Here is a 14,136-nt window from a genome sequence, read left to right as displayed (position 1 = left end):
GCCGAGCGCCAGACAGATACGTATAACGAACGGCGCATGCGCCGTCCCGTGGACGCATCCCAGTGCGCATTCTCAGAATCACGTCGGAACTACTCCCTAAGATACGTCGGATCACTGCCTACGGCGTGAACGTAACCTACGCTCAGCCATATTCCCGTCCTACATAAACTACGCCAGCTTGTGTTCCCTGGTGCAGCCCTTTGCATGGATGCTGCTGAGTTACACCTCCTTTATGGGGCATAACTTTACGACGTACGTATAACTTACGCGCACTTACGTTCGTGAATCGCCGTATCTCCCTCATTTGCATATTTGAATAGAGAATCAATGGGAGCGCCACATGCGTCCAGCGTAAATATGCCCCCACTCTACGCTGGCGTAGGCAAGTTACGTCGGTGGGATGAAGCCTGTTTTTAGGCGTATCTTAGTATGTGGGTCCGGCGCACAGATACGACGGCGCATATTTGCACTTGCGCGCCGTATCTGGAGATGCGTCGGCGCAAGTGCTTTGTGAATCCGGGCCAATGTGAACAATTTGCCCTCATTGTCCCCACGTTATTCTTACTTCAATGCAACAAGTACTCCAGAACTTCTGGATGTGAGAACCCAAAATTCTCGGAGTTGAAGTAATAAAGTGTCAGCGGGTCCATAGATCCATTCTTCTATCATGGAGGGTGTACGGCGCCATCACAATGCTAGATCTGCTTTAATGGTGAAGTACATTTCCATGTTAGGAGATGACTTTATGTAATATACTTTTCAATTTGTAGGTCACCATGATATTTACTGATCGCGGTACCCCTGATGGTTATCGACACATGAACGGATTTGGGATCCATGCCTTTAAAATGGTCAATGCACACGGAGGCCCTGTATACTGCAAGTTTGTCTACAATGTGAGTACCAAATGCATAAAAATGTTCTTTTCCTTTCTTTCCTTTCTTTCCTTTCTTTCCTTTCTTTCCTTTTTTTCTTTCCTTTTTTTCTTTCCTTTTTTCTTTCCTTTTTTTCTTTCCTTTTTTTCTTTCCTTTTTTCTTTCCTTTTTTCTTTCCTTTTTTCTTTCCTTTTTTCTTTCCTTTTTTCTTTCCTTTTTTCTTTCCTTTTTTTCTTTCCTTTTTTTTTTCCTTTTTTCTTTCCTTTTTTCTTTCTTTTTTTTTTTCCTTTTTTTTTTCTTTTTTTCTTTCCTTTTTTTTTTTTTTTTCCTTTCTTTTTTTCTTTTCTTTTTTTTTTTTCTTTCTTTCCAAGTTGGGGAGAATCTGAAATACAGACTACAGTTGTGTCCAATAGTTTGCATACCCTAGCAGAAATCGTGACATTTTGGCATTAATATTGAAAATATAACTGATCATGGCAAAAAAAACTCTGACGTCACACAAGTATGTGGCCCCACTGCACTGGGCTGTGTGCTGTGGGGGTCACATATTCGTGTTCCTCCCTTTGTGCTCCTAGCAGAGATGGAGGTCTCACTGTGAGCCCCGTACTAACGATCGAAACCTGGAACTTGAATAGCTGAATAGCGTCTAATTTGGTATCGCAGTGATCAGTTACTGTGAAGTCTGCCCCCATTTTTTCTGTCTGAATGGATGAGAAAGAGATACATTGTATCTTTCTCTGTCCTTGCAGAGAAGGGGGGGGGGGGGGGGGCAGTGTGTGTGTGTGTGTGTGTGTGTGTGTGTGTGGTAGACAAATGTAATAAATAATATAAAAAAAACCTTACTCAAAGTTTGATCTAGGTCTATGCCAGGGTTAGTGTTTGAGTCAAGATCAGGGTCAAAGGTCATGTCAGTATTTTTTAGACAGATTTTTTTTAAATTGGTATCAGTGTGTTTTTAGCTAGGGTAATTTAAAAAATAAAGTGCACTTTTGTTTATGGGCTGTACTACGGATACAAACAACAACTAACATACACATATGTGGTATCGCTGCGATTGTTGGCAGGATAATTTATTTTGGTTCTTTGGTGATAGGTTATGGGAGTAACAGAGGTGTGTGTGTGTGTATGTGTATGTGTGTATATATATATATATATATATATATATATATATATATATATATATATATATATATATATTAGGGCTGTTACTGATCAAAATTTTTCTGTTCGATTTTAATTTTTTTTTTTTTTTTTTTTTTTGATTAATCGACTAATTTTGATTAATTATAACACACATACAGATCCAACTACTTTTAGCTGATCTCCTTGGAGATAAAATCCATGTAGCTACATAAACTGTAAAAATGGTGCGAGTAATACCAAACGCGGTCATAAAAACATGTAGCTACGTATGATACTGGTATAAAAATGTGTACAACGATTCCACTGCTGAATCCAGATGAGGAGAGGTTAACATCAGTCCGTCGGCATGTAGATGTCCCATGAAGGGAACTATCACAACTCCCAGTGGATGGTTGATAGAGGGAAGTGTAACAGCCCTTGCGTGTGGCAGATAGTAAGGTCCCGCCGGAATGCAGATATGAAGGCACAGCAAAGGAGCCCTTCAGATGGACACGGCAAGCACCGCTGGTGTCCGTGACGTTACTAGATCTCCGACGGAACTCCCTGAAGGCCCAGAAGCTGGCGGAGAGGTGAGTACCAATCAAAAGAATTGTAATCGATTAAAAAGATTTTGATCGATCCAAAAAATTAAAGATTAATCGATTGATTAAAAGGTACTTTGCACAGCCCTAATTATATATATATATATATATATATATATATATATAATTAGGGCTGTGACTGATTAAAATTTTTGTGTTCGATTAATCGTTTTTTTTTTTTTTAATCGATTAATCGACTAATTTCGATTAATTAACGCACATACAGATACAACTACTTTTAGCTGATCTCCTTGCATTGCAACTCTGCATTAGCCACTGGTAAATGTGGTGGGGGCAGTATGGGGGCAGATGTGTATATTCTTGCAGCATGGGGGCAGATGTGTATATTCTTGCAGCATGGGGGCAGATGTGTATATTCTTGCAGCATGGGGGCAGATGTGTATATTCTTGCAGTATGGGGGCAGATGTGTATATTCTTGCAGTATGGGGGCAGATGTGTATATTCTTGCAGTATGGGGGCAGATGTGTATATTACAGCATGGGGTCAGATGTGTACATTACAGCATGGGGGCAGATGTGTATATTACAGCATGGGGGCAGATGCTGTAATATACACATCTGCCCCCATACTGCAAGAATATACACATCTGCCCCCATACTGCAAGAATATACACATCTGCCCCCCATACTGCCCCCACCACATTTACCAGTGGCTAATGCAGAGTTGCAATGCAAGGAGATCAGCTAAAAGTAGTTGTGTGGCAGATGTGTACATTACAGCATGGGGGCAGATGTGTATATTCTTGCAGCATGGGGGCAGATGTGTACATTACAGCATGGGGGCAGATGTGTACATTACAGCATCTGCCTCCATGCTGTAATATACACATCTGCCCCCATGCTTTAATATACACATCTGCCTCCCATACTGCAAGAATATACACATCTGCCCCCATGTGTACATTACAGCCATTACAGCATGGGGTCAGATGTGTATATTAAAGCATGGGGGCAGATGTGTATATTACAGCATGGAGGCAGATGCTGTAATGTACACATCTGCCCCCATGCTGTAATGTACACATCTGCCCCCATGCTGTAATGTACACATCTGCCCCCATGCTGTAATGTACACATCTGCCCCCATGCTGTAATGTACACATCTGCCCCCATGCTGTAATGTACACATCTGCCCCCATGCTGTAATGTACACATCTGCCCCCATGCTTTAATATACACATCTGCCCCCATGTGTACATTACAGCATGGGGGCAGATGTGTATATTCTTGCAGTATGGGGGCAGATGTGTACATTACAGCATGGGGGCAGATGTGTACATTACAGCATGGGGGCAGATGTGTACATTACAGCATGGGGGCAGATGTGTACATTACAGCATCTGCCCCCATGCTTTAATATACACATCTGCCTCCCATACTGCAAGAATATACACATCTGCCCCCATGTGTACATTACAGCATGGGGTCAGATGTGTATATTAAAGCATGGGGGCAGATGTGTATATTACAGCATGGAGGCAGATGCTGTAATGTACACATCTGCCCCCATGCTGTAATGTACACATCTGCCCCCATGCTTTAATATACACATCTGCCCCCATGTGTACATTACAGCATGGGGGCAGATGTGTATATTCTTGCAGTATGGGGGCAGATGTGTACATTACAGCATGGGGGCAGATGTGTACATTACAGCATGGGGGCAGATGTGTACATTACAGCATGGGGGCAGATGTGTACATTACAGCATCTGCCCCCATGCTTTAATATACACATCTGCCTCCCATACTGCAAGAATATACACATCTGCCCCCATGTGTACATTACAGCATGGGGGCAGATGTGTATATTAAAGCATGGGGGCAGATGTGTATATTACAGCATGGAGGCAGATGCTGTAATGTACACATCTGCCCCCATGCTGTAATGTACACATCTGCCCCCATGCTGTAATGTACACATCTGCCCCCATGCTGTAATGTACACATCTGCCCCCATGCTGTAATGTACACATCTGCCCCCATGCTGTAATGTACACATCTGCCCCCATGCTGTAATATACACATCTGCCCCCATGCTTTAATATACACATCTGCCCCCATGTGTACATTACAGCATGGGGGCAGATGTGTATATTCTTGCAGCATGGGGGCAGATGTGTACATTACAGCATGGGGGCAGATGTGTACATTACAGCATCTGCCTCCATGCTGTAATATACACATCTGCCCCCATGCTTTAATATACACATCTGCCTCCCATACTGCAAGAATATACACATCTGCCCCCATGTGTACATTACAGCATGGGGGCAGATGTGTATATTCTTGCAGTATGGGGGCAGATGTGTATATTACAGCATGGGGGCAGATGTGTACATTACAGCATGGGGGCAGATGTGTACATTACAGCATCTGCCCCCATGCTTTAATATACACATCTGTCCCCATACTCCATGAATATATACATCTGCCCCCATAATGTTACCACACACAGATGGTTGTCCTTTCTTACCTGACTATCAGGCAGGCAGACCCATCTGCAGAGTAGCTGATGGACACACGTGCGCAAGGGAAGAAGATACAAGCAGGCGGGCAGGTGATGATGACGTCAGCCCGCCGCGGCTCCGGAGCTAGGCCGAAGCCGCGGCCTTTCCTATGGGCGAGACCGCGGAGCTCACTCCGCGGATCGTCATCGATCAAAATAATTTTAATCGACCAAAGAAATTAACGATTAATCGACCAATTAATCGTTAATTTCCGCAGCCCTAATATATATATATATATATATATATATATATACACTCTCTCTAATGGAGAGAGAGGGAGAGAAAATATATCTATCTATCTATCAAAAAAAAATTTCTTTACTATTTTTGGACAATTTTTTTTTTTCCTTTTTTTTGATTAAAAATAAATAAAAATCAGGAGATCTCAAGTACAATTTTCCACCAAAAAAAAAGCCCAATTTGTCCTAAAAAAAAAACAAAAAAAAACCCCGGTATAATCCACCTGTATGATCAAAGTAGTTGTGATATTGTATGTACTGTTTTACTAACACATGTCAAAGTTGCAAAATTGGGCTTCGACATTAGCATTTGTGTTACCCTTGGGTGCAAAGGGGTTAAGCATAGTTATCATATCAAGCCATTAATTATCATAGAAATCACCCACACCTACTCAGTGATCTCTCTGTCCCTCGGGCTGGGCAGGGGAGCTGCTCCAAAATAGAATACATCTGCCAGGGAAGGCACACAGTTGGCGGCCAGAACTATATAATCTGTGTAGGTGCACGGGGGAAGAGCAGCATGCGGAGTGGGATTGTGTGTCTGCGCCCAAAAATGTCAAAGTTCCTCCTGTGCTCTTCCCTGAGGGGGCCCAGAAAATTATTATATTCCCTGGTAATCAAGTGGTTGTGGGGCTGAGGCACTTTGAAAACAAATACAAAAAATTATTTGTAGAATTAAAAAGCATTTTTGTGCTTTTACCTGCAATCTGGTGGCATGGTCTGTCAAGCTGGATTCCTCCTGTATCCCGCTAGGCCAGCCATTCAGTCTTCCGTAGAACCCCCAGGGTTCCTCCAGAGGTTCCTTGAACTTTGGCTGATTGACCTCCCATTTGATGGGAGAGGTGGTTTCCCATTGACCCGGATTGGTTTTAGCAAGGGTTCATCAAGACCTGAAATTTTATTTTAGGGGTTCCTCTGGGTTAAAAAGGCTGAGGAAAGCTGTGCTGGAGGGGAAGGGAGGAACAGACCCTTTTAAATCATAATTTGGAAATATTCACTTCAAATCTGACCTAACCGTATAATCCATCTTGATCATCCTGTCCCCTTATGTGCATTTTAAAAAGCTTTGCAGGGACTATGTTTTAACAAACCATTGATATGGTCATCAGATCCCATGTCTAGGCATTGGTCATGTGATCTCATGGAGAGTTGCTGATTGTTCAGCCCTGCCTGAAACCCTTGCAGTCCACATAACATAAGAGTAAAACCCCATACACACTATGGGCCGGATTCACAGACAACTTGCGCCGACGTATCTGTTGATACGCCGCGTAAGTTGTAGGATGCGCCGACGTATCTGTTGATACGCCGCGTAAGTTGTAGGATGCGCCATCGTATCTCTGTGCCGTATTCTTGAAACTAGATACGCCTGAATTTCGGCTTGATCTGACCGACGTAAGTCTCCTACGTCGTCTCTTTGGTGCATATTTACGCTGGCCGCTAGGGGCGCTTCCGTTAATTAATGCGTCAAATATGTAAATGACCTAGATACGCCGATTCACGAACGTACTTGCGCCCGTCGCAGGATGCTACGCTGTTTACGTAAGGCGTACATCCAACGTAAAGTTATCCCACCTAAAGCAGGGGTAAGTCATGTTAGGGTATGGACGCCGGAACAGCCGTTGTATTTTACATTGTTTCCATAAGTCGTACGTGAATCGGGCTGGGTGTAGGTTACGTTCACGTCGTACGCATTGAGCCGTCGGATCTTAGGGAGTATATGCGACGTGATTCTGAGCATGCATGCGCCGTTCGTTCGGCTATGCATTTACATGGGGTCACGGTTAATTTTAATACAACACGCCCACTGCCTTGCTACTTTGAATTAGGCGGGCTTACGCCGGCTATTTTACGTTACGCCGGCGCAAGAAAAGGGAGCAAGTGCTTTGTGAATACAGTACGAGCCTCTCTATGTTGCGTTGGCGTAACGCATATCAGATGCGCTACGCCGCTCTAAAGATACGCCGATCTCTCTGAATCTAGCCCTATCAGTTTTTCTGCAGGGTTTTTCTCTTCAGGTTTACCAAAACCCTGTAGTGCAAGGGCCTGCCTGATTGCATACAAATTGAAACTCTTGAGGTTTGACCTATTATTAGATGGTTTTGGTAAACCTGAAGACAAAAACCTGCAGAAAAACTGATAGTGTGTATGGGGCTTGAGGCATACAATTGCCTTAGGTTCCCAAAGCTATGAGTTCTGCAGAACTAGTCATATTAACAACCTATACAAGGTTCCCCCCCCCCCCCCTTCTTTTTTACATTTATGAATTTTAAGAGGGCAGTTTTTTTTTTTTATTATTCTTATTATTTTTTTGGAGTGGGGGGGGGGGGGTGAATGAATTTAAGTATACCTCCAATAATTATCATTTTGGAATTATTTTTTTTACTTCTTTAGACAAACCAGGGTGAAAAAAATCTAACCCATGAAAAAGCAACACTTCTTTCTGGAACAAACCCAGACTATGCCATTAAAGATCTAGAAGATGCCATCAACAGAGGAGACTTCCCTTCTTGGACTCTGTATATCCAGATCATGACCTTTGAGCAAGCCCAAAATCTGCCTTTTAATCCTTTTGACATCACCAAGGTAAGAAGCCATCAGTATAATAACCAAACAACCCTACCTCTATTTGAAAGGGGGGGCTGAAAAGCATTTTTACTGAGGACTGATCCTAGGAATAGTGTTTGTGACCTGCCGTTGTTGGTACTCTATGGCTAAGCTCTATCTCAGCAGTGGCGGCTGGTGCTCCATTTTTTGGGGGGGGGGCGCAAACAATACCACAACCAACCCTCCCCCCCCCCCCCCCGATCAGTCGCCCGCAATAGGGCAATAGGGCCTACAGACAGATAGACAGATAGATAGATAGATAGGACAGATATACATGCATATAGATAGATAAAGACATGTAGATGGAAAAATAGATAACCAGAAATGCAGATAGATAGATAAACATACATATAGATAGATATGTAGATAACTAGAGAGACATGCACGTAGATAGATAGATAGATAGATAGATAACTAGAGAGACCGACATGTAGATAGAGAGATAGAGAGATAGATAGATAGAGAGATAGATAGATAGATAGATAGATAACTAGAGAGACCGACATGTAGAGAGATAGATAGATAGATAGATAGATAGATAGATAACTAGAGAGACAGACATGTAGATAGAGAGATAGATAGATAGATAACTAGAGAGACCGACATGTAGATAGATAGATAGATAGATAGATAGATAGATAGATAGGAAGATAGATAGATAGGAAGATAGATAGATAGGAAGATAGATAGATAGGAAGATAGATAGATAGGAAGATAGATAGATAGGAAGATAGATAGATAGGAAGATAGATAGATAGGAAGATAGATAGATAGGAAGATAGATAGATAGGAAGATAGATAGATAGGAAGATAGATAGATAGGAAGATAGATAGATAGGAAGATAGATAGATAGGAAGATAGATAGATAGGAAGATAGATAGATAGGAAGATAGATAGATAGGAAGATAGATAGATAGGAAGATAGATAGATAGGAAGATAGATAGATAGGAAGATAGATAGATAGGAAGATAGATAGATAGGAAGATAGATAGATAGGAAGATAGATAGATAGGAAGATAGATAGATAGGAAGATAGATAGATAGGAAGATAGATAGATAGGAAGATAGATAGACTAGAGAGACATATAGATAGGAAGATAGATAGATGAGAGAGAGGGAGATGTATCACTGTCCTTCACCAGGGATTTAGTAATGAATAAGAGAAGCATTAGATCAGTCCCCCATGGCCCCCCCTTCTCTCCCCTCTCCTGCCTGACACATGTCTCTGACACAGCAGCACACTGTCGGGTGAATGGCTGATTTTAGGGCAGAGTTGATTCCCGGGACACAGAAGCAGATCTCCCTCCACCTGCAGTCCGATCATCACAGATCACAGTACAAGATGCTGCTGTATGACACTGACAGGATAACACACGCTTTTCTCTGCTCAGATCAGATCATAGTACCTCCACCATCCCGCATACCAACCCCCACACTCCACTGCACATGATCCTCACCCTTTCCTCTTGCTATGACCCCTCTGGTTGCATGTCACCATTTCATTTATCACTGCACTGATTCCTTCACTACGACTGTGATGCACCCTTCTGTATTCAACAAACAGGGACACTTTTGCTAATGATGAGCCTGCTTCTGTACCTGTAGAACGGCTGGCTCTCACGGGGATGTGTGGCTGACGGGGATGCGTCCCTCTGAGATGCAGAGTGCCGACGTCACTTCCTGATGTCGGCACTATGCACAGCAATATACTGGGTGCAGTGCTCCCGCCCGGCCACAATATAGTTCAATACGCCGGAAGCAAGTGGCGCGATCGGCTCCGCCACAAATGCATTTTTTTCCTGCCAATGTAGCGCCTCGTCTGCAATCTTGTGATTGCACAGACGTGGCGCTACTCGTACCGAACTGCACCCGGCGCCTGACACAGTGCACATAAGGACCTTTTTTGCATTTTTTTTTTAAAGGGACATGTTTAAAAAATTTTTTTTTTTTTATATTATAATTTTTTAACTGACTTGGGGAGGGGGGGGGGGGCGGCGCCCGGGCGCCCCCTATGGACGGGCCGCCACTGTATCTCAGTAACGTGTTGGTGAAAGGATCCTGGGTGATGTGTGCATGGACTCAGTCAATGATGTTTTATTCAGAACCATGTCCTTGATCAGGACCGCCATCAGGAATTATGGGGCCCCTTACACAGCTTCAGGCATGGGCCCCCTGAAGCGGGGGGGGGGGTGCTGCCGCCTTAAATTGAGCGGGGGGCGCGAATTGAGAAGCGGGTGGGTGCCACCGGCGGCTAATTGAGAACCTTGAGACGCGGGGGGGGGCCTTTACCAAAAAAAAAAAATGTTTAAAAAAAAGGGGGGGGGGGGGGTGTGCCATCCAGCGCCCTGGGGACCTCTGTGCCCTTTAATAAAAATATAATTAAAAAATAAATATAAAAAAAATCAGAAAAAGAAATGTTATTTTTATTTATATATATATATATATATATATATATATATATATATATATATATATATATATATATATATATATATATATATATATATATATATATATATATATATATATATATATATATATATATATATATATATATATATATATATATATATAAAAAAGGGGGGGGGTGCCATCTGGGGACCTCTGGGCCCTTTAAATAAAAAAAATAAAAGTGGGGTTGCCATCCGGGCCCCTTACAGGTGTACTGCCTGTACCCCCCTGATGGCGGCAAAAGTGCAAAAAAACTGGCACCAGGATACAGTAAGGTAACACAGGTTGACGTGTTTCACACATTGTGCTTCCTCAAAACCATGTGAAACGGGTCAACCTGCATTACTTGACTGTGTCCTGGTGTCAGTTTTTTGCACATTATGGGATAAAAACCCTTTTTGGACTGCAGCCGTTTTCTAGTTTGTATCCTGTCTCTATGGAAGCAAGCTGGAAGTAGCACCCAGTTTTACTCGGTCCATCTGGAGATTACACTCACCTGGAGTAGCGTATTGTCTTGTGCACTTGCTCTTGATCTGAGGGGATCTCAACCTCCCTGTGTCCGTGTATATGTGCTAAATATATTGGCCCAGATTCACAAAGGGCTTACGACGGCGCAACGCCATGTACGCCGTCGTAAGTCCTGATCTGGACCGTCGTATCTATGCGACTGATTGTTATGCCGCATACACACCATCACTTTATGTGATGAAAAAAAACGACACTTTCTGTGAAGTAAAAAATGACGTTTTTAAAACTTCAATTTTCAAAGACGAAGTTGCCTACACACCATCGTTTTTCTCACAATGTTCTTGCAAAGTGAGGTTACGTTCTCACCACGTTTTTCCATTGAAGCTCGCTTCATAAGTAGCTTCTGGGCATGCGTGGATGAAAAAACGTCCTAGAAAACGAAGTTTTTTGCTACACACGGTCAATTTCTGTGAAGTAAAAAGTGCACTTTTGAAAAACGACACATAAAATTGAAGCATGCTTCAATTTTTTTTGCTCGTTTTTTACAAGACATAAAACAACGTTTTCCCCCACACACGGTCAATTAAAGTGACGTTTTTAAAAACGTCATTTTTTTTCATCACATAAAGTGATGGTGTGTACGCGGCATTAGAATCAGTTACGCATAGATATCCATTAGATCGGACAGGCGTAAGGCTCTTGCGCTGTCGGATCTTAAATGCAATTTTTTTTTCGCCTCCGTCGTTTTCCCCGGCGAGTATGCAAATTGGCTAGATCCGCGAATTCCCGAACGTACGCGCGGTCGACACAGTGAAGTTACGACGTTTACGTAACATTTGCGCGGCGTAAGGTTGCCCCTGCTATATGAGGGGCAACCAATGTTAAGTATGGCCGTCGTTCCCGCATCAAAATTAAAAAAATTACGTTGCTTGCGTAAGTCGTCCGTGAATGGGTCTGGACGCCATTTACGTTCACGTCGAAACCAATGACGTCCTTGCGACGTCATTTGGAGCAATGCACCGTGGGATATTTTCGGGACGGCGCATGCGCAGTACGTTCGGCGTGGGAACGCGCTTAATTTAAATGCTCCACGCCCCCTACCCGGCTAATTTGAATTAGGCGGGCTTGCGCTGGGTGATTTACGCTACGCCTCCGCAACTTTACAGGTAAGTTCTTTGTGAATCAAGCACTTGCCTGTAAAACTTGCGGCGGCGTAACGTAAATGAGATACGTTACGCCCGCAGAGTTTAACGCCCATGAACGAGAATCTGGGCCATTTTTTTTTTTTTCCTTGAGATATGCTTTTGAGGATTTAGTAATTTTTGTATTTATTTTTTGTCATTTTGTTGCAGGTTTGGCCCGATGCACAGTTCCCATTGATACCAGTGGGCAAGTTCACATTGAACAAAAACCCAGAGAATTACTTTGCTGAAGTTGAACAGATCGCATTTTCCCCACATAATCTGGTACCCGGAATAGAACCCAGTCCTGACAAGATGCTGCATGTAAGATATCACTTATATAGTCTACATAGGGGGGGGCACACACGGGTCATATTAAAGCCAAATGGATCAATGATGTCATCATGAGTTAAAATCTGGGCATCAGATCAATACATGTCTTATATATGTAAATTAAGTAAAACATTTTAGTTTTTTGTTAGATTTTTTTCAATACTGGATGCACTCTAAAGTTTTGGACCTATAGCTTGAAATTAACCCTTTATCTACAATGCTCTGTTTCTGAACACACTGGGGGGGGGAAATGTACTAAAACTGCAGCAAACAGTCTGGGGCAGCTGTGTGTGGCAACTAATGGGCTTCTATCGTTCATTTTACAAAACGTCACTGAAGATGGAAGCTGATTGGTTGCCATGCGCAGTTGCTCCAGATTCGGGATCCTCCAGTTTTGATAGATTCCCCTCATTGAGTCAGATTCAATAGCATCTCTTCTATGATCCCCTCTATGCAGGGCCGTTTAAAGACATTTGGGGGCCCCAAGCAAAAAGTGACTTTTCAAGTAGTTGAGAAGCGGGGGGGGGGGGTGGTGTTGGCAGCTTACCTCTATCCTCCGCCTCACACGCACACTTTCGGCATATGTTGGTGTCCGCACAGGGGCACCAGCAGGGAGGGCCCTTGCCGCACCGCTGCGTCCTCCTGCAGTCCAGTCGGCCGTGCACCATAACCGCGCGGTACAGGAGATTCAGTTTGCTGTTCCCGGCGCCGGACTGAAAGGAAGTGAACACTCAGTGTGTGCGCTTCCTGTCAGTCCGGCCAGGAACAGGAACCTGAATCGGCCGACCGGACTGCAGGAGGACGCAGCGGTGCGGCAAGGGCCCTCCCTGCTGGGGCCCCTGGCCAGCTCGAGGGCCCCAGGCAATTGCTTGCTTTGCCTGTCGGGTTCCGACCTGCCTGCCTCTATGCACCAAGGCAATTAGCAGGGCTGGACTGGGGCAAAAATGTGGTCCTAGACTTCATCCAGACCGACCCACTTTAATTTTGTGTGTCCCCAACAGCAACCCCTTGCATCAGTTTCCCCATCAGCAGTCCCCATTACCATCAGAGTCCCCTGGCCACGATGAAGGCTATTGGCTGGCGCCGACGGGTGCAGGCATAAGCATTAGCGTAAATGTGACAGATCAGAGAGACGAGTGAGTGACACAGCCAAGCCGGCCCACTGACCAATCGGCCCACCGGGAAACTCCTGGTAGTCCCGATGGCCAGTCCATCCCTGGCAATTAGACTGTTCACTTTGCAATAGAATTCCCCCCCCCCCCCCCAGATTTTAATGAATGTGGGGAAATCTCACTCTGCAAAGAATACCCAATCATGTGCAAGCAAAATTTCAATAGCGCTTCACCACATTTGCTAAGCACTGGGAAAAATTACCTTGCAAAGTGAACAGTCTATTTGCATTTAGTAAATCAACCCCTCTGACTCAAACTGCCAGCATCTTAATCATAAGTCAGTAACAGTCCAGTTTGTATCTGGGGGATGAGCCCCATATCTACGACAAAAGGGCTTTAACCACTTAAGGACCGCCTAACGCCGTTGTACGTTGGCAGAATGGCACGGTTGGGCACAATCACGTACCTGTACGTGATTGTATAATGCCCAGCCGCAGGTCGCGCACCCGCGACCCGGTCTGAAGCTCCGTGGCCGCGGGACTGGCGGACCCGATCGCCGCTGGAGTCCCGCGATCGGTCCCCGGAGCTGAAGAACGGGGAGAGCTGTGTGTAAA

At 44.0% G+C, this 14,136-nt stretch overlaps 1 protein-coding gene across 1 annotated transcript in view; it reads left to right on the top strand.

Moving 5' to 3' along the window:
• The window catches only part of LOC120917084 (catalase-like), a 48,463-nt gene that overhangs the window by 22,368 nt on the left and 11,959 nt on the right, over positions 1–14,136 (top strand). The window contains exons 6-8 of the mRNA XM_040328096.1: positions 771–896; positions 7,763–7,954; positions 12,249–12,401. Coding sequence (XP_040184030.1) covers positions 771–896; positions 7,763–7,954; positions 12,249–12,401 — 471 coding nt within the window. The remainder of the gene's footprint in view (positions 1–770; positions 897–7,762; positions 7,955–12,248; positions 12,402–14,136) is intronic.

The sequence above is a fragment of the Rana temporaria genome, chromosome 11 (assembly GCF_905171775.1).
Source record: "Rana temporaria chromosome 11, aRanTem1.1, whole genome shotgun sequence".
Classification (NCBI taxonomy): domain Eukaryota; kingdom Metazoa; phylum Chordata; class Amphibia; order Anura; family Ranidae; genus Rana; species Rana temporaria.
This window is presented reverse-complemented; position numbering and strand designations above follow the sequence as displayed.